The sequence below is a fragment of the Ovis canadensis genome, chromosome 23, assembly GCF_042477335.2.
Source record: "Ovis canadensis isolate MfBH-ARS-UI-01 breed Bighorn chromosome 23, ARS-UI_OviCan_v2, whole genome shotgun sequence".
NCBI classification, from domain to species: domain Eukaryota; kingdom Metazoa; phylum Chordata; class Mammalia; order Artiodactyla; family Bovidae; genus Ovis; species Ovis canadensis.
Window position 1 is genome coordinate 70,458,666 of NC_091267.1, and position 26,596 is coordinate 70,485,261.

At 43.0% G+C, this 26,596-nt stretch overlaps 1 protein-coding gene across 1 annotated transcript in view; it reads right to left on the reverse strand.

Annotated features, from left to right (window-relative positions):
• ATP8B1 (ATPase phospholipid transporting 8B1) overlaps positions 1–26,596 on the reverse strand; it is a 112,009-nt gene that overhangs the window by 3,501 nt on the left and 81,912 nt on the right. Inside the window, exons 15-26 of the mRNA XM_069568987.1 lie at positions 25,778–25,934; positions 18,585–18,773; positions 16,152–16,264; positions 13,748–13,912; positions 12,892–13,003; positions 11,668–11,743; positions 9,418–9,550; positions 8,641–8,929; positions 3,970–4,193; positions 2,724–2,807; positions 2,058–2,303; positions 1,600–1,738 (exon numbers count right to left, since the gene is read on the reverse strand). Of these exons, the coding sequence (XP_069425088.1) occupies positions 1,600–1,738; positions 2,058–2,303; positions 2,724–2,807; positions 3,970–4,193; positions 8,641–8,929; positions 9,418–9,550; positions 11,668–11,743; positions 12,892–13,003; positions 13,748–13,912; positions 16,152–16,264; positions 18,585–18,773; positions 25,778–25,934 (1,927 nt within the window). The remainder of the gene's footprint in view (positions 1–1,599; positions 1,739–2,057; positions 2,304–2,723; positions 2,808–3,969; positions 4,194–8,640; positions 8,930–9,417; positions 9,551–11,667; positions 11,744–12,891; positions 13,004–13,747; positions 13,913–16,151; positions 16,265–18,584; positions 18,774–25,777; positions 25,935–26,596) is intronic.

Consider the following 26,596-nt stretch of genomic DNA (forward strand, 5'->3'; position numbering starts at 1 on the left):
GGTTTGAATCTCCACATATTAACAGTGGGCGCTACTCTTTGTGGGCAAGCCTTATGCTAGGTGTTTTATATAGATCATGCCATTTACTCACTTCTGAGAGGTGAGTATTGCTGTCTTCACTACATGAAGAAACCAAATAGGGGAGAAGTATTAATAAAAAAAATTGGTCCAAAGTAACAGAACTAGCTACGCAACTCCTGAATTAAAATCCATATCCATCCAGCTAGAGCTTGGCTTTTTCCACTAGTTTTTTATGTCAGAGGAAGTAACAATTAAATTCTGTTAATACAAGCAGGTATATATATATACACACTACTTAATTTTAAAACTGAGCCAAATTTGTTACGATATTTTCTGTACTTAATACTGTGAGTTTATAAAAATAATAGTGTTTATTTTTTAAATGTGGTTTTAACACTGATAAATGTGTATGGGTTTAAAAAACACTCCCTATGGGAATACCCTAAGTAATTGGGTACTAAAATTTTAAAATACAGTCACAGTAAGAACACAGACAAAAACATGAGCTTAATTCCAATAAGAAAAGGGTTATTACCACGTATGTGCTCAGTCATGTCCAACTTTTTGTGACCCCATGTACTGTAGCCTGCCAGGCTGCTCTGTCCCTGGAATATTCCAGGCAAAAAACACTAGAGTGAATTGCCATGCCCTCCTCCAGGGGAACTTGCAGACCCAAGGACTGAACCCACATTTCCTGTATCTCCAGCATTTCGGGTGGATTCTTAACCACAGCTACTGCCTTTTATAACCAAACAACTGGTCATTTAAAAAAAATTCTTTTACAGGGAAACAAGTTTATGGGCACTTTTTTTTTCCATTTTGAATCCAAGCTACACTATCCATAGTAAGTTCATAAATTCTAATTTATGCTATTTATAAATTTTATGATATTAGTTCATTCTAACATTTGTCCATTTGTCTTATTTTCTACAGCTGTAAACTATTGTTTTTCATAAGTTTACTTACTGCTCTCTCTGCATATTTCTGATGATACAATCCACTTTTAAGTTCTAGAATTCCATCATAATTTTCTTTTGCTAATTTGATATTCTTAGGTCTTTGGGTTATTGCCAGTTTTTAAAAGACAGAAGTGTTGTAGTGATACAATCTTTGTATAGATTACCTTTCCAAAATTTGGTGTGTTTCATCTTAGGGTATATTCCTCATGTGGAAATACTAAATCAAAATGTACCCCAAAATTTATTATGTGTTTCTAGGTAGTGTTTTAGAAAAATTAAACTATCATACTATCAGCATGTACTATATTGGGAAACATGTATCCCTAGTTTCCCAGTAACCTTCCAATATTAGATTTTATGGAAGAAATAAAAAGCACAGTTATAGCTTAAAGTTATTTTAATTTGCTTTCCTCCCATCATGTTACCCTGCTTCCAACCCACTAACCACCGTTCAGTCTCTACTCAGGACATTTTTTTTTTTTTAATTTTTTTTTAAGGACATTAATTTTTATTTGCAGTAATTCACACTTCGTATTTTTCCTTACCCTGAAGTCATGTCAGAATCTAAATTAATGACATTTTTCTATTTATTTATTTTTGGAATTTAGAAAATACCAACCTGTAAATTGAAATGCAGATGGAAAGAGAACATGTATCCCAGCACTATGAAAGTCAAACATGATGCCAAAATAAAGTGCGATGCTTCCAAAAATTGAAAAAGCATTCACAAAAGTCCAATAAGAAGTATCCAAGCCAATCTGTTGGGAAACCAGAGAAAAACAGAGCATTCATTTTGGGGAGTTAGCAAGAAATAAAGGATCTAAGGATTCTGAAAATAGAATTCAGCAATTTAGGCATGATTTGGCTTCTGAACAATCAGAAGCTGCTCTTGGTTCAGGCAAGAAATAGGAAATACGTTTGTTATAAGGGATGAAAATAGCATCCATTCATACTTGCAGAGCAGCAGAGGCTCAGTTGGAGGGAGAGTGGGAGCCAGGCGGATGTGCCTGCTGGTCTACACAGAGAAGTGGATGCAGTACCAGTAGGTCCGGGACATGGTCAGCTAAAGCCGCATACCTGGAAGTTGACTGTTATTATGAGAGCAGAGGCAATCGTGACGGCGAAAGACTGGTAGTCCGAGGGCGCCTCTCCATCCTGCCCCATGGTCTGCGTATAGGCGCCGTACGGTATGAAGAAGAGGACCAGCGAGGTTAAAGCCCCATGTAGCAAGCTGATGAAGAATCTCCTGTAGTTGAATAGCAAGTCTCTCTGTCCCACCACGTATAAGCCGGGGAAGCGGAGGCTCAGTTTGTCACTCACGTCCTTAAGGGGAAAACACGGAGTTGAGTGTACTGCCTGTCAGGATTGAAGAACTCAGATACATGCGTTACAACTTGTACCTCACAAAGAATTGCGACTTGTTAAGTTTTAGGAAGGCAGAAACTAAAGATAAATCCTGAATAATGTGTAAGTCATTATCATAGAGACATACTATATTGTTAGGTATCTAACAAGAAAACCTCAGCATCCAAAATGAGGATAACAAACTTGTTAATGGATTCAATCCAGGCACAGAAATCTTTTCTTCCTATAAACCAGAAGCACAATGGTTGTTGCCTGACAGCAGAAACATTATAGGGCTCACTCAGAAAGAAGTGAAAACCAAGAGAAGACATTGAAATGTGTGCTTTGATACAGGCGCTCAGTCTGTGCAGAGCATACCTGTCTGCACCGGGATCCTACCTGGTCGAGCAGCCCCATGAGGAGCACGGGCAGGCTGGAGTAGAGCACGTTGTAGAGGGTGATGAACCAGTCTTCGTACGCGGTCTGTGAGGGGATGACAGGGTCTGTGTGTCACCGACCAAGCAACGTTGCCAGGCTAGTCAACACACATGCACCTGCCCTCTCAAAGCAGGGACATCCCCAAGGAGAGGACGCCTGCCCCCCTACCCCAGCCAGCTATGCCCACAGTAGGCATGAGATTGTTTGGATGGAGTGGGCAGAATCAAAGGGCTTCTCACAATCATCTCCCTCCTCAAATAAGTGGGGAAAAGGATCTGGTCTGTTTGAAAAATGCTGGAAAATAAATCCGTGTTCATCCTCTTTTATTAATGAACTAGATTATACCCAACTGGTTCAAAAGTACATATGTACCATTGAACTTTGCTTTTATCTTGCTGGTTCAGCATTTCCAGTTAAACATTATCTAAAACATTTTGAATATAAGGAAGAGGCTTCTGAAAGGGATAAGCAAGACTGTGCACACACCAGCCCTCGGGGCGTGGGGGGAGGATGAGGATGGGTAGAGGAAACAGGCTGGCTCAGCACCAACATTGATGCACAGTCCTGCACAGAAGCAGGAAGAAGGCCCAGTCTTGCTCAAGACCTTCTGGCCCAGTTTCTATGTCGGCCCTCCTCTTATGCCAGTTGTCTGTGGCATAGCGTCAAAGAGGTTTGGACAACAGGCACTGGCTTAGGTTCATATTTTACTAATGGTGTTTTTCTGCCATATCACCAATTTAACATGTTAGATATGTTCCCACTCCTATTTCAGCAAAAGAAAAAAATTTTAAAACCAACAGCAATGGAGACATAATGGGTCTATGATCACCTGAAATTTATATAATCCCTTTAGTTACAATATAATTTTATACTTAAATCTGAAGAGTTTGTTCAAAGCTGAACAATTTGTTACCACTAAAGGTAAGATGACTTGGAAAAAAAAACTAAGGTGAAGGCAAAGACACACAAACGTCAACAGGCCAGGAATAAATCCTGCCTTTTTTAAGGCAAAGTTAAGTTCAAAGCACCAGAAACATTTTAGAAAATTCATAAATGTGATTGATTTATATCTCAATTATTGAGAGAGACAGCATCAAAACTGTGAACATGGAAGGAAAAAATATAAAATTTTTTTTCAGAAGTAGTTTTATTCTTGTAAGAGAAAAGCATTACTCATTTAATAGTAATGATGATGGTGGTATATTACCTGTGCAGAGTACCCATTGAAGAAGGAGTACCAGAAATGAACCAAAGTAAATGCAAAGTTTTTATAGAAGAAGTATCGTAGGAACTTGCACATCCTGATGTAAGACCACCGGCCGTGCACCAAGAGCAGCCTCTGCAGGTATCTGAACTGTGCAAAGGAATAGTCACTGGACATGACCGCTTGCATGCCTTCTTGTCCACTTATTCCAACACCGATGTGGGCAGCTATGGAGTGAGGAAGCAGATACTGTGAATCATAAGCTTATTTTAAAGCAAAACATTGAGATGATAAAACTGTTTCTATGGCAATACAAAAAAAAATCTGACATTTATGAAACAATAAATGTGAAAGCTATCGCTCACAATCCTCTACACCCAGCTTCTGAACTCAAAAGTCACAGGTACAGTTTGCTACACAGAGTACATGGTTGGGCCTCCATAAATATTTGTGTAAGGATCTCAATGGGTGAGGAATTCCATTTGGATTATCTGCCCAGCTCATAAGCCATCCTTCCCAACCACAGGGTGAGCCCCAGGCACCCATGTATACACTGTGTCTCCCTGCCTCCCTGGGCACAGCTGAGTCAGCCTTGGGCAGATATGTAATCTGTGGTAGTTACTGTGATTTGGCTCTCATTCTTCATTCTAAAATTTTACTTTAATTAGAGAGGTGGGAAAGCAAATAAAACCCCTACATTGCTCAGACTCCCTTGCAGCTAGGTCCTCTTTGGTGAATTAGGTTCCGCCTGTTTGGCCCCACTTGTGACTTGGAAGCAGAAGTAGATGGGAGCCCAGCATCCCTTCCCTATTTGGCATTCCTGCAGCAGACTCCATATAGCCATTCCCCAGCTTCCTGGATGCTGATAAACAACTGCGAGGGCTTCTCAATAGGACAGCTCTTCAGTGGAGCCTCAACTCTTAAAAACTCCTCTGGCAAGTGACCCAGACTTGGAGACACCACCTGGAACCAACCTTCCTCAGTCCATCCAGAATTTCTATGAGCACCCAGTCCCCTGTATGAATCACTTCCTACTTTGAGTACCTATAGGGATTTGTTTCCCTCAGTCTCTCTTGGTGTTTTGGAATTAGGATTTGGGTGTGTTTGTCTGGAATGTTAGCATGTAAATTCTTGAGTTGTGGGATGGATATACTTCTTTCTGAGGCGCTGAGAAATAAAGTAATATAGAAAAAGGATGGTGCTGCTGGGAAAGATTGAGGGCAGGAGGAGAAGGGGACGACAGAGGATGAGATGGTTGGATGGCATCATCAACTCGATGGACATGGATTTGGATGGACTCCAGGAGTTGGTGATGGACAGGGAGGCCTGGTGTGCTGTGGTTCATGGGGTCGCAAAGAGTCGGACACGACTGAGCAACTGAACCGAACTGAGAGAAGGGATGAGGGAGACAGACTCTGGGTTCTTGGTACTGCTTTTTGGTTCTAGCATTATCCAGAGGCCTGGCTCCTTGAGCAGCACATATTTGTAGCTTTTAAATTAGGTTTCTTTTTCTCTTATGCTAACTTTAATTGTTCTCCAAGACTTGCAATCAAAAGTGTTTTAACTTAGATACTATTAAACTTTCAAAGGCTTATTCATGGCCCACTGAGACCTTAGGACAGACAGTCGTTTTAAGGGGAGGAAGGTTTCCAGAATGGATAAAAATAATAGTTCCAGTTTTATCCATCTTTCCAATAGTCATTAAATTATATGTTCCACTTAGAGAATTATGAGTTTGATCTAGGTCTTAAAAGTCATGGAAGACAAATAGTGAGATCATTTTGAGAACATGTGTGGGAGAACACAGTCTACTGTTGCTCAGACCCTGAGAAGTGTCTGCCAGTTCAGCAGTTTCCAACTAAAAGAAGCTCCAAAACCCCTGCCCCAGTTGCAGAATACAAGGTCTGACAAATTCAAGACATTAACACAGTGACTTGTCCAAAACCTCCGTTTTTTAATAACACTCTGCAACTCTAAAAAAAAAGAATAAACTGCATTTCAATCAATATTTATGATCTCTTTCTAAACACAGAAATAGTTCTTAATGACCAGTCATGGTTGCCAGACTGCTCTTTCCTACCAAACCATGGCCTTCTTTCCTGAACAAGTAACAGGGAAATGTTGCGATTCTTTCAGAGCCAAGGACAAGGAGCCTCTGTGCTAGGCTGTGACATCCTGGCCAGCCTCTGCAGTGCAGACCAAGGACAGTATATGAAGTGAACATTGCCACAGTTCACAGGGTGACTCAGGGCACCTAAGCAGATAGACTTTATAAGGCCACACTGCTTGTGTTTTCCTGAAAACGAAATCTAGATTTTCCGGAAGTTTCAGATGTGGTTTTAAATACCTTCCGAGTAGATTGCTTCATAATTCCCTAACAAACTGATAGTTTCTTCCTGCCTCTTTAATGCCTCTTATTCATTCTCAGGGTTTCGGCCAAGTAAAACACCACCTACCAGCCATCTTCAGGCACAAAGGAGGGAGCGGGCAGCCTCTGAGGGTCCCTGGGTCCTTGCGCAGTTCAGTTCAGTTCAGTCGCTCAGTCGTGTCCAACTCTTTGCGACCCCATGAATCGCAGCATGCCAGGCCTCCCTGTCCATCACCAACTCCCGGAGTTCACTCAGACTCACGTCCATCGAGTCCGGGATGCCATCCAGCCATCTCATCCTCTGTCATCCCCTTCTCCCGCCCCCAATCCCTCCCAGCATCAGAGTCTCTTCCAGTGAGTCAGCTCTTCGCAGGAGGTGGCCACAGTACTGGAGCTTCAGCTTCAGCACTGGTAGACTGCAGTTCCCTCCACTTCTACTGGACTACATCACTAACCATGAAACATATTAGGAAATGGTCAGATTTTTGTAGGCACTTAAATTCCACTGTACTTCTTTATAAACAGTGATTTCTTTCTGTACCTTGTTCCTGATGCAGGTAAAAGAGATAAAGAGTTTTCACAAAGTTCAAAGAGGTACTTAACAATACTTGGATTAAGCTACGGACTTCCAAGGAGACCTGAGATTTTCTGACTTTCATCCCCGAAGGATGCCTCCTACATTATATATAAAAGCATCTACCATATAACACAGCTTAATAAAATGCTTAAAACCACTTAAGAAAAAACAGTCTCTAGGAGATTCATCTATGCTGATTCTCTGTGATCCCTTTTGTTATCAACTCGTGAACCCAGAGGAACAAAAGAGTTTTCAAGTCTCTCATATAATCAGATGGGAAGTCTGTAAGGGGATCCCCTTTCCCCAGTATCTATAAGTCTTCGTTATAACTGAAGAACTGAAGTAAGTAACTGAGTTATTTAACTGTTTTGGCAGAGGCATTTATGTTAAGGTACGTAATGGAAAATAAACTAGAACTAGCTGCAGAGGAAAGAAGCATCGATTCAGAGCAAGAAATGCCATTCACATGGCAGGATGAGCATGTGCAAAACAGTGCAGAGAAATTAAACTGGTAGAGGCCACAGTCACGCACAAGGTAAAGAAGCAAGAAGACGTACATCGTAGAGCCGACTTCTGTTGAGGAAGATAAAGTTGGAATATTCTTAGCATATATCAAGGAGGAGGAGGAAGAGACTCTAAGGAAAGAAAGAGAGGCATGAGTTACAAAATAGGCTGACTTCAAAGCCTAGTCATATACATAATCCATTTAAGCTACCCAGCACTACAGGACGTGCACATACATGCCACGGATTGTTTACCTTAATAATATCACAAACCTAGAGGTGACATCAGAGACAATTTTCTTGTTCTCAGATGAGAAAGCTGACGCCTGAGCGTGAACCCAGGGTGACACAGCATGTTGGTATTAGGACGAAGGCAAGTATTCAGATCTCATTCAGGCATTTTCATTACAAGATACCCTTTACAAGTTCTACCCGGAAACAAAAGGACCAGGATTCAGACATACTGATGTGGATTTGGTTCCAAATGCTTTAATACCAGCAAAACTGTTTCCACAAGATAGGAGTCAGTCCTTTCATTTGTGGATACCTAGGGTCCTCCTCCAACAGGTAAAAAGACCTTGGGAGGTCAGGAGAATGTTGTGGCCACATTGGAACTTTGCTTCAATGCCAAGTGTGTTCCTCTGAGCTCACACGAGGTCACCCAATGGTGAAGTTCAACAGTTTACTAACAGCAAGAGGAAAGCCCCAGAAAATAATGCTTAGGTGTGGGAGAGTAATATTCCCCAAACAACAGAATTTAACAATTTATGCCAAGCTCAGCAGAGATTTTTGCAAAAGTTATTATACAGTAGGGTTTCCAATAAACCCTAAAGAAATACAGGAGGGGAAACAGCAAGAGAAAACAAAAAACCAAATCCAAACATATGCCATAGAAAGAAACAAGGCTAAGGTCACCCACATGAAACTCATCTCCTACTGGATTAGCTAAAAAGTTTGTGTGGGTTTTTCCATTAGACGTTAGGGAAAAATCTGATCAAGCTTTTTGGCCCGTTTGGCCAACCTGAAACTTGGCGCTGTGTATAGCACAGTCATGCCTGCTGCACTCTCCTCCTAGAGGGACTAAGTCTCCTGAGGGCAGGGTCACAGGTGTCGTCGCCACAGCTGAGTGCCTTTGTCAAAGGGCTGCTTTATGAAGGCCCAAACGAGGGGTCCTGCCACTTCCTTTCTGGCGGTTCGGGTGGCCCTGGCCTGTGGGCAAGACTCACTTTTGATCATGTTGACGTCGTTGGCGCCGTCGCCGATGGCCAGCGTGATGGCCTTCTTGTACCGCTTCACCAGGTCCACCACCATGGCCTTCTGCTTGGGGGTGACGCGGCAGCAGATGACCGCGCTGCACTCGCAGGCCAGGTCCACGAAGCTCTGCTGCTGCTGCTCCTTCCTCACCTCCAGCTTCCGCATGCTCTGCGTCCGCAGCCGCCGCTCTTCTTCTGTCCTGGGGAGCTTCAGCTTCAGAATCTTACTTCTCTTGGACTTTTTCTCGAGAAGGATTTCATTCTGTGAAATTAAGGAGGGGAAAGGATTACAGTCTGTCTGGGGTTTTAGATCAAAGAGTGCCATTCCCAAGATTTTAATCATCTGAGGGATATTTCTGGGCCTACGTCATTGGTGATATTGTTCTGATTATAAAATATTTACTATAAAATTATAGAAAAATTTAAAATGTACAATGGAGAAAATTAAAATTTTCTGTTGACAAACTAGTAGTAACCACTGCTACCAGTTTATATCATGTAATAATAATATTACATATAATAGCATGATCATATAATATGTAGCATATACATAATATATATATCATATATTATTGTATGTATCACTTATTTTATGTATCATATAATATTAACTCTCAGGCTTAGGAAATTGCCCTTTCATTTATAGGCTAACAGATTTTAACATTGGTAATTACTACGAAACCGTCTAAAATTGGTTCAGGATGACCTGCTTTAGTTTGAGCCAAAGGGAGAGATGCTAATGATACATACCAACCAAGAACCAGTGATTATTAAGGCACGGTTTCCACCAGATGGAAAAAAAGGTTCATACACTTGGGGTACGAATTTTGCATAGACTCCCCCTCTATTCCTCTGGTTTTCCATCCTTGTATGAAGAAGAGCACTGGGGGAAAATTTAAGTGTGTATAAGACCATGAACACGCCCTTGACTGGGAGATAATTTTGACATATAAACTTTTAAAATTAACAATAAAAACCATATTAGCATAAAAGTTATCATCTTTAACTATACGAGTATACAGTTCAGCAGTATTATGTATATTCACATTGCTAATCTCCAGAACTTTTTCATCTTTCAAAATGAAACTCCATACTCATAAATAACAACTCCCTACTTCCCCTTCCCCCAGCTCCTGGTAACTACCACTTGACTTTCTGTTCCTATGAATACGACCACCCCAGATAACTCACATAATGGAATCATACAGTACATGCTGTTTTGTAATTGGTTTATTTCAGTCAATAGTGGCTCATTTCACTGTTCTCAGGGTTCATTCATGTTGTAGCATATGTCAAAACAGTCTTCCTTTTTAAAGCTGAATGATATCCTGCATTGCAGGCAGACCCTTTACCATCTGAACCACTAGGGAAGCCCCACTATTCCACAGTATGGATATACCACATTTTGTTTGTCCATTAATCCAACAGCGAACCCTTGAGTTGCTCCCACCTCTTGGCTGTTGTGATCAATGCCACTGTGAACACGGGTGTGCAGATCTCTCTTCAAGTCCCTGCTCTTAATTCGCTGGGATATGTATATAGAAGTGGGACTGCTGGGTCATGATAATTCTATTTTAAAATGCTTTGAGGAATCATCATGCTGTTTTCCACAGTGACTGCACCATTTTATATTCACCAGCAATGCACAAAGGTTCCAATTTTCCACATAGTTGTACAAACACTATTTTCTGTGTTTTTAAAATAGTAGTCATCCTAAATTAATGTTAGGTGAAACTGTGGTTTCAATTTGCATTTCTTTAGTGATTAGTGATGTTGAGCATTATTTCATATGCTTATTGGCCATTTATATGTCTCTTTGGAGAAATAGTTATTCAAGTCTTTTGCCCATTTTTTAAATCAAGTGACATATAATGTTACTGAGTCTTGATTCCTCTACCACGGAGGCACCATGTTCTGGGTACTTAATTATTTGCCAAAGGTGTCTAAAAGAAGACACAGTTGAAAACGTGTTCACAAGCAACAGAAGGAAGGCAACCTTGATCAGAATTATAATGTACTGAGGTGAACCCTAGTGTGCTATCAACAGTGGCCACTGTTGGGCAGGAAAAAAACCTTATTTCCACATAAAGTTACGTCTGCCTTCGAGTTATTCTCCATGCTTTCTATCAACAAGTTATTGAGAAGACCACATACAGCTCACTCATGATATGTAAGTGAGGCATGGAATCCTGGAGTAAAAGGGACTGTAAGTACCCAATCTCTTCATGTTAACAAACAAGGAAATTAAGTCTGAGAGATATTGTGATTTGCCTGCAACAAGTTGATGGGAAGAATGCAATGAGGACTCAGGTCTCCTAAGTCTCAGCCAGGATTTTCCGTCTTACACACATAGAGCCTTCAGTCTTCACCTTCAAGAACGGGTTTCTCAGCCTTGGCAGTACTGATTCTTTGTTGTATGTGGCTGTTACAGGTACTGTAGGATGTTTCGCAGTACCCCTGGCCACCACCCCACTAGAAGCCAGGAGCACCCCTCCTTCCCCACTGCGCAACCAAAGATGTCTTCAGACATTGCCAGGTGGTCCCCAGAGGGCAGAGTCCCCGCCTCCCCCGCCCCACTTGAGAACCACTGCATAGGAAATGCGGTAGCTATTGTTCTTTTTCCACATTAACTTCTCACTTGCAAGCTGAAAATAAGGAGTGATCGATCACTAGAGGCTGGAAGAGAAAAAATACGAAATCTAATTCATAATTAGTGATATCTCAAGCCCACTCCCTTTTTCAGCAGGGGAGTGCTGAGGGCTTGCAAGGAATACAGAAAAACAGCCCTGAAGGGGCAAATAAGGCCTCAAATTTCACTACAACAGAAGGTTGAAGAGTGGTGACTTGGAGCTGCCTGTTGTCTCCTGTTTCACTTAAACTTGAGGAAACTCTCGCAAGTGACGCGCTCTAGCTCCATCTCTCTGAATCTGTGTCCACTGCCCAGTCTTGTTTTTATACAAATGAGATGTTACATATTTTCACTGCAGCCCCTTTACTCACCTGATATCTTCCCCGTAGCAGATAGTGGTATCTTCAGTGAGAAGTTCACAGGCAAATCCTATATTTTCAGCAGTTTCTACAACAGAAAAAAATGAAGCCAAATGTCATTCCCACTGATGAATTTAATAATGGGCTTCATCTAGTAACAATTTTTTCAATTAATAAAACCAGATTCAATCAAATACACTTTTTGATTTTTTTTTTTTGTAGCAATGTCTAGACATCAGTAAAGGAAAAAAATCCTTTTCTCTGTAATAAGTCTAATAAGCCAAAGTCTGGTCAAGATGTTTTTAATAATGAAATATGCTATAATATCAAATGTGTAAACTGGTATGTAATAAAATCAATGTTCATTGAAATACTGAACACATCTAGTTCATGTGGTTTAATCTGGGTCGAAAGATCCCCTGGAAAAAGGAATGGCAACCCACTCCCGTATTCTTGCCTGGAGAATTCCATGGAGAGAGGAGTCTGGTGGGCTACAGTCCAGGGGGTCGCAGAGTCAGACAGGACCGAGTGACTAACACATACAAGGTGAGAAGAGTAACCATTTCCACAAACCCTGACACGTGGCTCCTACTGGACATTTTCTCCCCTTTTCCACCCCCACCACCACTTGTTTGAGGTCGGGACTTAATTCCTTAGTTTATCAGAGTGTGTAATCCATCAACAATGTCAGGGTAAGACAAATGATCTAGTTTCCCATGGAAAGCTTCTGGAGTAAAAAAATCAACAGAAACGATAACACAACAATCAACTCCTTGTTGAGCTCTGAATTTAAAAATTAGAATCTTCCCGTGGGGATAAAATTACAATTTTCAAGCAATAAAAGGGAAGAAAACCAAAGCTGCTGTTCAGCATGTTACGCTCTTCTGCTCTCTGCCCAACAGACGGTACAGCGCTGGGAGGACAGAAGGGCCTGGAGGGCTGGCCCTTTGAGGACAGGAGCCCATGTCAGGCAGAGAGAGAAGGCTGAAGACAGCCAGCAGGACACGAGCAGGAGCTCGGTTACGAGGAAGAGACTCTGCCGCCGAGGGAGTTTCAGGAAGGAGGCGGCCAGGGCGGGCTGGGGCAACACAGAAGGATTTCTTAGGGAAAGCATCTCTGCCCCAGAGAAACAGACGGTGCTTGGGCAGGATGCGAAGCCTGAGAAGGACCTTGAGCAGGGGAGATAGGAGCTATGGATATTTGTGAATTAACAGGCTTCCCTGCAAACTGACTTACCCTTTTTGTCTCCAGTGAGCACCCAGATCTTAATGTCAGCTTTTGAAAGCTTTGAAATGGTTTCTGGGACTCCATCTTGTAGCTTGTCTTCAATAGCTGTTGCTCCTAATAGCTGGAATGAACATTCACAGAAAGGAATTAGCAAATAAGCCAAAAATGTTCTGTATTTGCAGTCGGCCAACCTGTAAAAAGCAGATGAGCTAAATACACCCCAGCTGCTGTGCTACAGGGGCCAGCGGCCAGCATTAACTGGCAAGGCTGCTGTGTTCCACATTCACCAAAAACCAAGCAGCCAAAGTCTTTTTCCTTACAGTAATTCACCAAGACAAAAATGTAAGTACCAATCAAGGGCATTAAAAATATATAATTTTGTCATCTGTATACTACTTTACATGGATACAAACCAATTTCTTTTGTTAAAGGTCAATGCTTACTATCTGTTGAACATTTACTTTTCATCAAAACTCTACAAGCAATAAGTATTAAACTTTAGAAAGTCTCTACAAATGGTGTATTTTTCTTATTTCAATATTTTGCACAACATAAATCATTTCAGTAATTCTCATAGTGTAATAAGTATATACTGGCTTATTATTATATAAAATGAATTTTAATAAGTTATATAAAAATAATAGAATCAGAATCTCATAGTGTTTTCTGTCTTTTGTTTTCTCATAATGGCAACTGCTATTTTGCTTGCTGAAAAAAATTGAAATGACGGAGTTCCACTGTACCAGTTTCAAATACTGTAGTTTGAATTGTATTTTAACAGTAAGAGTAAAAATGTAATAAAACTTAATAAGATCTCCAATTCTGTTCAGAATATCAAGGGGAAAGTTACAAAGGTTAAACTCACAATTAAATCTTTTTCAATCTCCTCATATACTTTATCCAGAGCTTCATCCCGGTTGGTTGAGGCTATACTGGCAGCCATAAACTTTTTATTCCATTCTTCAAATTCTTTTTCTTCAATTTCCTTATAGCAAAGGCACAGTGTTCTAAGAGTCTCACTGGCAAAGATCTGTTTAATTTAAAAGACAATCCAACCACCCAAAGAACAGTTATTTTTATGTAAATTTGAAATCTCATTTTGCAGTAATACAATAAGATAATTTAAAAAGAGACTGTGAAATGATTCTGTACACATACATTCCATAGAGGAGAGTAAACAAATATTAATACTTTGTTTTCCTAAGAATTCTCAAAATCTTAGGACTGTTTATTTGTAGTTCCCTAATTAAAGGGAATAGTATAACTCTTGTAAATCAAGTCATGAGAATGAACAAAAAACCCTTAACAACTAAGAAAATAAGAGACCAAGGATGGTGCCTTGTGGTATAAAGGTTTTATGAACCAGACCTGACAACTTTACAATTTGTTCGCACAAACAGTTACAAGTTCAGAGACTATGAACTCTCAACCAAGCATTAGTCCCTCAAACCAATTCTGAAAGACACAAGCCATGGTTAAAGCTGAGATAAAACATTTTCATGAAAAAGAGTCTAAAGTTTAATCATGGCAAACAGATTTAAGCCATTTTAAAATAGCTTAAATGTGAACCAGTAAAAATGTTCCATTACTTCACAATCACATCTTGTCTAGTCAAAATAGCAGAACGGGTTCACCCAAGTGAGGGCTTGCTTTCAGACTCTTTGGCAAGTTCTGCATGTATTTGATTAGACCGCCCTCGTTCAAATTCTCATGAGGAATTACCCACTGTAACTGCTTCAACAACACACATATAACCTTAAAATGTGACCCCACCTAGTAAACAACATATTCGTCGGACTTTTTCTGAAGGATCTTTGGCCCCCAAACTCAGACCCTTCAAGTGGAGGGGAAAAAGACCCCTTTATTGAGCACCGACTAAGTGCTGGGGACTGCAAATTGCTTTCCCCTGCACCAACCCTCCATGTATGAACTATCCCCATGCAGGGATAGTTCAGTTCAGTTCAGTCACTCAGTCATGTCCGACTCTTTGCGACCCCATGAACTGCAGCAAGCCAGGCCTCCCTGTCCATCACCAACTCCCAGAGTCCACCCAAACCCATGTCCATTGTGTCGGTGGTGCCATCCAGCCATCTCATCCTCTGTCATCCCCTTCTCCTCCTGCCCTCAATCTTTCTCAGCATCAGGGTCTTTTCAAATGAGTCAGCTCTCTGCATCAGGTGGCCAAAGTATTGGAGTTTCAGCTTCAACATCAGTCCTTCCAATGAACATCCAGGACTGATCTCCTTTAGGATGGTCTGGTTGAATCTCCTTGCAGTCCAAGGGCCTCTCAAGAGTCTTCTCCAACACCACAGTTCAAAAGCATCAATTCTTCAGTGCTCAGCTTTCTTTATAGTCCAACTCTCACACCCATACATGACCACTGGAAAAACCAAAGCCTTGACTAGATGGACCTTTGCTGACAAAGTAATGTCTCTGCTTTTTAATATGCTGTCTAGGTTGGTCATAACTTTCCATCCAAGGAGTAAGTGTCTTTTAATTTCATGTCTGCAATCACCATCTGTAGTGATTTTGGAGCCCAGAAAAATAAAGTCAGCCACTGTTTTCCCTATTTCCCCATCTATTTGCCATAAAGTGATGGGACCGGGGATAGTTCATACAGGCAATTAATGATTCACCCTCCAGGCTTCACTGCCACCATTATATAAAGGCAAAACAATATGAGGGTGGGTATACAATTCTCAGATTTCCAGAAGCATTCTGAAAAACGGTGGTGTCCCTGAACCAAGCATGTGTGCATGCTTATTTGCTCACCTGTGTCTGACTTTCTTGCAACCACATCATCCCCTAAAATAGTGAGTTTGAAGTAATGAAGACCAAACTGATTCTCTAACAAAGACATCGATTATCCAGTGGACTGCTTTCTCATGTCCCATCCTATAGGAATGTTCTCTTGACTTCACTGTACATACGACACTGGAATTCTTGGAGGCCACACAAATACTGAGACGAGAGCACAGGATGGTTATGTAACTCGCTTAAGGCGCCTGGAAGAAAAGACCAGCCTTTCTCCTGGGTCAGTCCTCCAGGTCCTGCTAACCTAGATGCACTGAGCTCTTTCCTAGGAAGTCAGCCTCTATGGCAGAATCAGAAGCAGCCTGCCATATTCCTGCTTGGGCGCTCTTTCCACTCAACTACCCCAAAGCAACAGAAGGGTCAACAGGTAGCACAAAGCTTTCACTCCAGCTTCAGAGATAGTACCAGAAAGGAAGTTTGGAATCCATGGCATAAAGAGCGGAAGTGAGACTTACATCCAGGGCATCCTGTGTTTCTTGTTTCGTAGGATTCGTTTGATGTAACCGCTCATAAATCACAGTGTCGGCACCCTTACAGTAAAGCCTGATATTGCCTTCTGGGGTTCTTACTAGCAGCGAGAGAAGGAAAAGCCAAAAATCAAGTTAATGTTTATTTCTTAAAAGAAAACTCTACAGTTAATCTTCTGAACGGTTACAGTGCTAATCATTCCTAATTAGTTTAAAATAAGCAATGGACCTAGAAAATGTTGCTCTCAAAAGCCTACATAGAAGGGAAGAGTGAAATAAATATGAAAAGATTCCTCTAGTCGGCTCAGTTTTCTATGGAAAACTTATGCTTATTCTTTCAGCAAATATTTATTGGCTCCCTACTGTGTGTTGGTTTTCTCCATATAGACTTCTTTGTCCTTGCCAGCCAGTAGAAATCTTTCTTATCTATAAATCCACAACACTCACTGCCTTTAATTCTCAGACCATTAACATGACTCCTTATGACCATTTTCTTGGCTTTTTTGATCTCTGAAGTACATTAATTCCATTACGTGTCTCACCACTAACTAGATTTTAAGTTCTCTTCAGGTAGAGCCAGGCATGATCATCACAGCCCAGATCAGTGTTAGGCCCACAGGAAGCACTCAGTAAAAATGAGATAATCATTTAACTCAGTAATAGTATCAGTAAGATGAGACTAAACCAGGAAGCAGCTAAACCTTTATATTGGTTAAAAAGTCAATCTCTATTCCTGCCCTGAAAACAGAAGGGGCTTGTGGGCATGGTAGGAAGGGAGGGGAGGGGTGGGGAGGGGAGGGGAGGGGAGGAGAGGAGGGGAGAGGAAGGGAGGGGAGGGGAGGGGAGGGGAGGGGAGGGGAGGAGGGGAGGGGAAGGGAGGGGAGGGGAGGGGAGGGAAAGGGAGGGGAGGGGAGGGGAGGAGGGGAGGGGAAGGGAGGGGAGGGGACGGGAGGGAAAGGGAGGGGAGGGGAGGGGAGGGGAGGGGAGGGGAGGGGAGGGGAGGGGAGGGGAGGGGAGGGGAGGGGAAGCAGGGGCACCATGGGTGTACACACATGGCCGCGTGTGCAATGAGCAGCTCGTGGGAACCTGCTGCACAGCACAGGGGGCTCAGCTCTGCGCAGCCCTCTACGGGTGGGACAGCAGGCCCAGAGGAGGGAAATGTGTATTATTACTGCTGAGTCACACTGTTGTACAGCAGAAACTAGCACAACATGGTAAACTGCTTATACTCCAATTAAAAAATACAATTTAAAAAGTCAGCCTCATGGTGGAAAATCTTACAGACGTCCCTTAACCAAGTGATCCAAGCTGATGTGACCTGCAACCATGTGCCTTCTGATATGCTGTGCTGGGAAGGACACGGCACCAGTCTAGGTACCCTTCCTGCTGACAGGGCACCATCTACATCGAGTCATGAAGGAACACGAGACAAGCCCAAACTGAGGGACTTTCCGCAAGGTAACAGCCCTGTGCTTTTCAAAAATGTCAATGTGCAGAAGATCAAAATTAGGTTGTAGAACTCTCATAGAATAAAGGAGACCAGAGTAATGATCACTGAATGCAGTGTGGCATCTTGGGTGGAGTCCTGAATCAGAAAGAAAACCCCTGGTAAAATTTGAAAGCACTCTGTAGATTACATAATAACACTGCAATGCTGAGTTTTCTGATTCTGATCACCATATTGGACATAACAATAAGTGAAGTTTCTTGATCTTAAGAAATACCTACTTAAGTATTTGGGGGAAAGGGACATTAGACCTCAACGGACATTAGACCTCAATGCCCCTAATCGACTCTCAAATGGTTCAGAAAACAAGAACCTATAAATAACAATGACAAAGAACTTGTGAGCAATGCTGACGACTGGACACAGAAGAGACTGCAGGATTCTTTAAAGCGTTCTTGCAAGTTTTCTGTAAGTTTGCAATGATTTCACACTATGAACTGAAAACATTTCAGTATCAGGAAGTGATCACTGCTTTTTCCTGGGTTCCTGTTACATTGTGCCTGAGCTGGAGGGAGAATCTTCATTCATAAGCACAGCCTCGCTGTTCTCCTGCTACAATTTTCCTGTCCCTGACATCCCGCAAGGCCCCAGCAGAAATGTGTGGAGCCACTCACGATAGAAAAGCCCATGCTGGGGGTCTCCCAGCCACGGAGCTGCCACCCAGGTTTCACAGCTAACAGCCCACGTCGCTGAAGACGTGACGCAAGGTTCAGATCTACTGCGGTTTGTCCCTTTGAGTGATGGACATCGTGTAGAATGAAGCGAGGAAACACTAGTTTCAACAAGTCTGCAGAAGTCCTCCAGGAGTCAAGGGGCTCATTCATTGCTGGTTTTATCCTGGTGTTGCTAAGTAAAATGTGCAGTAGGCACCATCTCAGTGAATGATTGACAGACATACTCCAAGGGAGACCTACCAATTATAGACATCCGCTTCCGGTCACTGTTGAAGTCTAAAAGGGCAAGAACATGGTAGGTCCTCTCCATGCCCAGCTCACTGATGGTGATCGTGTTCTGGGTCCTGGCGAGGAAGACAAAGCCGAAGTTCCTGGCGGCGCTTACGAGAGCACCCTCATCAGGAGAGGCTGCCTGGTAGTTGAGTTGACCTAACAGAAGAGGCAAGAGAGAAAACCAGAAAAGCTGAGTTGGCCAGCGAGTGTTCACCAGTGCGGTTCACACGGGGGGTGAGGATGTCCAGTGATCCCTTGAGACCTATGGGGGATTGGTTCCAGGAGCGTCTGCAGAGAATGAATGCCACGGATGCTCTGGTCCCCTCTAGAAAGTGGCAGACTTACAGTAGATACAGTTGGCACCCTGCATCATGGACACAGAGGGCCAACTCTGTTGCAAAGCCCAAAACATCCCCAAGAAAACACATAGCTGATTCTTAAGGAGTGTGCCAACGGTCACAGTTTTTAAACTTTTATTTCTGATTATAAACAGTAATATAAACTAGAAGTGAAAAAAAAAAATCTGGCCAAGAATAGGGGAAAAAAGAAAATCTCATAACCCTACCATCCAGAGGAAGAACAATGCTATTGATAGCTTTTTATAATTTCTTTCTGTCCTTCCGGAAATGCTTGTTTCTCTAATAGTTTCTGGCATGCTAAGTATACATTTACATCCTGATGATTTTAACACTGTATTTTGAGCATGTTATCACAGCTTTAAAAATTCTATTCCCAGAAATGTAATCTGGGAATGTAATGTGTGACCGCCTTTCCATAATATTTTTACTCCCAAAAATAACACTGTAATAAGAATTCTATACGTGTGTAAAGGTTTCCTGTTTTCTAAGGATAGCTTCCTAGTAATGAAAACACTGAGGTAAACAACACTGATAATTTTTAAGCCTATTGTCACATACATTACTCACTTGCTCTCTAAAAGGATTGAGGTACCAGGTTATCTTCTCTCTAGAACCTTCTTCACCTTAGCAATAGTCTCCTAATTTAAAAAAAAATCTCAAAATGTATCAATCTGTTCAATATCTTGATTTTGAAAGTTATATAATGGGAAACCACATTTATTTCACAACTTGCAAACTTGCTTCACAACAGAAGCAAACCTCTCAATGCCGAGTGAAGAAGCCAGACAGCGCAAGCGCGTAACCACGTAACTCCATCTACACGAACCCCCCGCAGACAAAGCTAACCCGCACTATTCAAAGTCAGCACAGTAGTCACCTCTGGAGGGGCAATGACAGAGAGGGAACAGGGAAGGGCATCTAAGGGATGTATGATGTTGTGTTTGTAAAAATCTGGGCGTGCATGACAAGGGAGTATTCAGCTGGTGAAAATTCACTGAGCTATATGCTTATCTTTGTATGTCAGTAAAAAAAAAAAAAAAATTTTTTTTTAAAAAGCTCTCCCTATCCAAGAGTTTGTGTTTTTCAACTCTTCATTTTTCCACCTCCAAGTAGAATGAAAAGTATGTCTATGGTCAGACAAATTTTCACAGGAAAAGGCATTTCATTGTCCACCACGGTTTGACCAGGCTGCAGCCCACAGACGGGCATCTCTTTACACCGTTTGTCCATAGGGGAGGGCGGACGCTCCAGGGTGAAAGGCTGTGTGCTTAATCGCTCAGTCATGTCTGACTCTTGGCAACCCTGTGGACTGTAGCCCACCAGGCTCCTCTGTCCATGCGGATTCTCCAGGCATTCTCCACTGGAGTGGGCTGCCATTTCCTTCTCCACAGGATCTTCCCAACCCAGGGACTGAACCCAGGTCTCCTTCATTGCAGGCGGATTCTTTACTGTCTGAGCCACCAGGGAAGCAGGCTATTGGTAGAGCTAAATGCCCCATCCTCACATTCTCCTCCCTTGACAGACAAACTCAGATGGTTCACTCTAAGCCAATATTCATCACTCCCAAATACTAATTAAAGATGAGGCTGGTATCTGTTTGTTCACCCAGAAAGACACACACCAGAAGTTACAAATGTACTTGCTAAATCCAGTTATTCTACAAACACACACACATGCCAGACGGTAAAATATTTAACCAGAGCTAAACAAGCAGCAGTGAGATCAGTCCCCTCCCATAAGCAGGTTTCACTGGCAGGGATATATTACATCATACTGAAGGCAAACTTATTCCAACAGAAAAAAAGGAACAAAATGATAAAAGGTGGTAAATTTCCCATGAGCAAAGACAATCCTATCTGGAGCAAACACTGATATTTTTATCATTAAAAGAAAACCCTTCCATTTTGTTCTAGTAATGGAATCACAGGATTGCCAACTAACAGAGATGGGAGAAACTTCAGAGATCTGGTCCAAACTCCAACTTGATGTTTGCAGGAGGAAATCCAGACTAAAAATTAACCCCCTGAAACTTTTCCTGTAAGAAAATTCTTTATTTACCCCACACCGAGGCACAACCAGAGAGACTTTCTTTTCTTGTACAAGCTAATTTGTGGATCACAGAACTGATTCAAATTAAAAAGATGCTCAAACAACAAACCTCACCTCTTATTATCCTGATTCCATAGCTTTCTGTGGCTGATAATTCTAGTCACGAGTCTTAAAACAAGTTACTTCTCAGACTGAATATCCTCCTCGTTTGTAACTTGCTTGTCCTTCCTAAAGACTGTCACTAATCCAGGTCCTAAGTTTCCTTACTGATCTGATGTGTTCTGGCTCCAAACTTCTAAAATTCATCTCTCTAATCACAATCTCATGGTGCATCCATACTTCAGGCCTTCAGGTGAAGACAATATCTCCAAGCCTTTCGAACTCTGGAGATGGCAACCCACTCCAGTATTCTTGCCTGGAAAATCCCACGGACGGAGGAGCCTGGCAGGCTACAGTCGATGGGGTTGCAAAGAGTCAGACATGACTGAGCGACATCATTTTCTTTCTTCTTTCTTTTCAAACTCTGTTCTCAGCCTCTGCAAGGGCAGGAGTCTATGAGACCCCCACCCCGCCCCTATGTACACACACTTTCTCCCAGTTATTCAAGCAAACTCTAATCACAGTACTGCTGGGAAGGGATTTTACAGATATAATTAAGGTCCAAATCTGTTGACTATAAGATAAGGAGATTATCTGAGTGTCCCTAAACTAATTGGGTTAGTCTCAAATCCAGTCAGTTCAGTTCCTTTCAGTGCTCAGTCCTGTCCGACTGTTTGTGACCCCATGGACTGCAGCACACTAGGCCTCCCTGTCCATCACCAACTCCCAGAGCTTGCTCAAACTCATGTCCACTGAGTTGGTGATGCCATCCAGCCATCTCATCCTGTCGTCTCCTTCTCCTCCCCTCTTCAATCTTTCCCAGCATCAGGGTCTTTTCCAGTGAGTCAACTCTTCACATCAGGTGGCCAAAGTATTGGAGTTTCAGCATTAACATCAGTCCTTCCAATGAACACCCAGGACTGATCTCCTTCAGGATGGACTGGTTGGATCTCCTTGCAGTCCAAGGGACTCTCAAGAGTCTTCTCCAACACCACAGTTCAAAAGCATCAATTTTTCAGCGCTCAGCTTTCTTCACAGTCCAACTCTCACATCCATACATGATTACTGGAAAAATCATAGCTTTGACTAGAGGGACCTTTGTTGGCAAAGTAATAGCTCTGGTTTTTAATATGCTGTCTAGGTTGGTCAGAGCTTTTCTTCCAAGGAGCAAGTGTCTTAATTTCAAAGTGAAGTGCAAGTCGCTCAGTCATGCCCGACTCTTTGAGACCCCATGGACTATAGTCCACAGAGCCCCCATTCTCCAGGCCGGAATACTGGAGTGGGTAGCTCTTCCCTTCTCCAGGGCATCTTCCCAACCCAGGGGTCTCCCACATTGCCAGCGGATTCCTTATCAGCTGAGCCACAAGGGAAGCCCTAGTCCTCCAAAGGGACTGGCTTCTTCCCAGGGAGAGAGAGACTGAAGCATGAAAGGTGTGGATGGGAGGGAGATTCTCGGTGGCTGGTTTTGAAGATGGGGGAAACCACGAGGCAAGGAAAGAGAGAGAGGCCTGTGGGAGCAGACAGCAGCCCCAGCTGAGAGCCAGCGAGGAAATGGAGACCTCAGCCCTGCAACCCCAGAGCACTAGATCCTGCTCTCAACTTGGAAGAGGATGCTGAGTGGCTGGACCTGGATTTTAGGGAGGTCCTTGGCACAGAACCCCATCACGCCCTGCGCAGACATCTCATCTAAAGAGCTGTGGGCGAAGGAATGGATGATCCAAGCCACTGCGCTGTGGGCATCTAGTGTAGAGCCGCAGAAAACCAACACAGCTGCTCCACACTCAGCCGCCGCGTGCCCTCCTACACACACTCAACACGTGGGCCACGCCCCCTGTCTGCTGAGCGTCCCCTCGTTGCTCATATTATGCATAATGACCGAAGAGCCAATCTCCACTATTGCAAAAGCGGGAAACTGAGAGCGAAAGAGCAAAGGCACACCAGCATGGCAGAGCGAGAGGACTCGGCTAAAATGAGCTTTAACCTGTCGTCCAAGCTCAAGGAGGTACTGGGTGCTTTCTGGGGCTGAATTTCTCAGCTGTAACATTGGGCGTTGTTATCCCCAAGGTCCCTTCCCATGGACCCTTTCAAGGTGCTTTTATTGGTCGAAGACAAAATCAGACTCTCCTTTACTTTCTGTGCTTAGAAATCCAACTCGCCTCCACTTTCAGCGTCCAAAGCAATTTGCCTGTGATGCGCTGCATGGGGCAAGGTGCCTCAGGGTGTACAATTCTGCCTCGGTGGACAGTGGGACAAAGAGCTGCACATTATCAGGCTGGAAAGGACTTTGAACTCCAGCCCTCCTCCCATGACATGCAGGAAACCACTGCCCAGCAGAAAACGCTAGGCTGCCTTGTGTGTTATGCCAAGAACCCAGACGGGGACCGCCCACCTCCAGCACAGAGCCTAGGACTCTTCCCGTGAAATCCCAGTGGAGAAAGAAGGAAATGGAGACCGCAGATGTATACACACTTGCTTAAGTTGGCAGGTTAACTTTCAAAATAATACCACCACACACTCCAAAAAAAAAAAAAAAAAAAGTAGAATAAACTTACAAATGAGCCAAAAACTAAGAGAACCCAGTTGCTTAAAAACATCATACTTGATTCTTATCATACGAGTAAAATGTGCTTAGATAGTCAAATAGATTTTGACCTCTGCTTCAGTTATTCGTGACCTGATCTTACCTTTTTCTATCTCTCTGATTTGGCCTGTTAATAGCCCCTTCCCTATCTACCCAACCTGAATTCTGCTGTTATCTCAGCTTTATTGCACAATTAGATTCATCCTTGGAGAATGAGTGTCTTTGAAACTTGCTGCAAGATACACATAGCTTCTATACATTTAGTTTTTTATGTCTCCTCTGAAGATTTCATCATCTACATATGAAACCTCAGAATCAGAAAACAAGAAAGGACATCCGTTCCTATGCTGAGTGGATTAAAGTGGAGAATAAGTAAGTGATAGTCACTCAGTTGGATTTGACTCTTTATGACCCCATAGACTGTAGCCTTGGAGAAGGCAATGGCACCCCACTCCAGTACTCTTGCCTGGAGAACCCCATGGACGAGGAGTTTGGTAGGCTGCAGTCCATGGGGTCGCGAAGAGTCGGACACAACTGAGTGACTTCACTTTCACTTTCCACTTTCCTGCATTGGAGAAGGAAACGGCAACCCACTCCAGTGTTCTTGCCTGGAGAATCCCAGGGATGGCAGAGCCTGACGGGCTGCCATCTATGTGGTCACACAGAGTCGGACATGACTGAAGCGACTTAGGAGCAGCAGCAGCAGACTGTAGTCTACCAGGCTCCTCTGTCTGTGGAATTCTCCAGGGAAGAATACTAGAGTGGGTTGCCATTCTCTCCACCGGGAGATCTTCCTGACTCAAGGGTCAAATCCTGATCTCCTGCATTGCAGGAAGCTTTTTTACCACCTGAGCCACCAGGGAAGCCCAAAAGTGGAGAATGCACATAACAAAAGGGCACTTTTGGCTCTTTCCAGAATGCACATATGTATTTATGTAATGTATCATTGTGTGAATAGGTGGTAAGATACCTAGCTTTCATTGATACTGGACCATCTTGCGGTAACAAAGCTGGCACAAGCTGCATTTGAGAATTCTGCAGACATGGCAACAACATAAACGTCCGCTGACAGATGAATGGATAAAGAAGATGTGGTGTGTGCGTACACACGCACTGGAATACTGCAGCCACAAAAAAGAACAAAACAATGCCATTTACAGCAACACGGGTGAACCTGGAGGTTATCATACTAAGGGAAGTAAGTTGGGAAGAGAAAGACAAATACCATGTGGTATCCCTCACATGCGGGATCGAAAGTACAACACGGACTTATCCAGGAAGCAGGAGCAACCTCAGAGAACAGACTTGCGGTTGCCAAGGGAGAGGGAGTGTGGGGGAGGATGGATTGGGGTTTGGGGTCAGCGGGTACAAACTATTCTACAGGATGGATACACAACAAGGGCTGATTGCATAGCACCAGGAACTATATTCAATATCCTATGATAAACCATAATGGAAAACACTACGAAACATAAAAATGTATATACCTGTGTAACTGAATCACTTTGCTATACAGCAGAAATTAACACAACAGTATAAACCAACTATAATTTTCTTTAAAAATTAACAAACACAAAAAAGAATTCTGCTTTTCAGAATTCACTTAATTTTCAGAAGTCATTTAATTTGGAGGTGTCTGGGTTCTGGGAAGGACTTGACGACAGCTGGACTGCTATCCATTCGTCCTTTTCTCCAGGTGCAGGGAGAAAGGAGTCGGTGATCTGGTCTAGTTGTTTCATCCGCTGGCTTCTGGGTAAACAGACCAAAATGACACTTGCTAGGAAGAAGAAGCCTTACATCCGAAAAGCCTTCTGCAGGATATCTATGGCAAAGACCTACCCATAGGAAACAGAACCCAGGATCTAGAGGGCAAGTCTCCCTGGAGGATGCCACGTAAGCCGGGTACGTCTCTGGGGTATAAGATGAAGACGTGTCAGTGATGAAACCTAACTGAAACGCCTCTAGTTCACGCAACTCTTCATATGCATTCGAGTCCCAAGCACGAGTTCACTGGCAACTAAAAACAAAAAAAACCTGGTCTCCGGTGTCCAAGATGCGACAGCCACACTCACCGTCGAGCCTGTCCACCATGACGGTGTGACACACCGCCAGCAGGAAAAAGAACTGCCGCACCTCTGGCTCCTTCCCCGACTGGATCTGCTCGATGAGATAATGGTCGTAAAATGCGAGCTTCCCATCGGCGAACGTATTCCAGCTAAAATCCACTGGCTGAAAGAAACGGAGAAGGGAAAATGGGCGTGTACAACAGACGACTCGGGCTTCACAAATGATAGGAACTTTTCTTGGAAGCTGTGTCTTCATGCAAACATCCCCTTAGGATTTTAATATGTTCTGAAGTGTCCAGAGGCTCATATCTGTTTTAACATAGCCTGGTGTGAATCAAATTGCGTCCCCCCCCAAAAAAAGATATGTTGCAGTCCTAACCCCTGGGACCTGGGAATAGGACCTTCTTTGGAAATAAGGTCTTGGTAGATGTAATCAAGAGGAAGTTTATACTGAGCACAAGGAACTATACTCAATACTCTGGGAAAAGATTTTGAAAAAGAATAGATACATGTGTATATTAAATAACTGAATGACTTTGCTGTACACCTGAAACTAACACATTATTAATCAACTATACCCCAATGTAAAAAACGAAAAACAAAGATGAGGTTAAATGGATTAGAGAGACCCTAATCTAGGGACTGGCCTGGTGGCTCAATGGTAACGAGTCCACCTGCAATGCAGGAAATGCAAGAAATGTGGGCTTGATCTCTGGGTCAGGAAGATCTCCTGGAGGACGGCATGGCAACCCACTACAGTCTTCTCGCTTGGAGAATCCCATGGACAGAGGAGACTGGTGAGCTACAGTCCATAGGGTTGCAAAG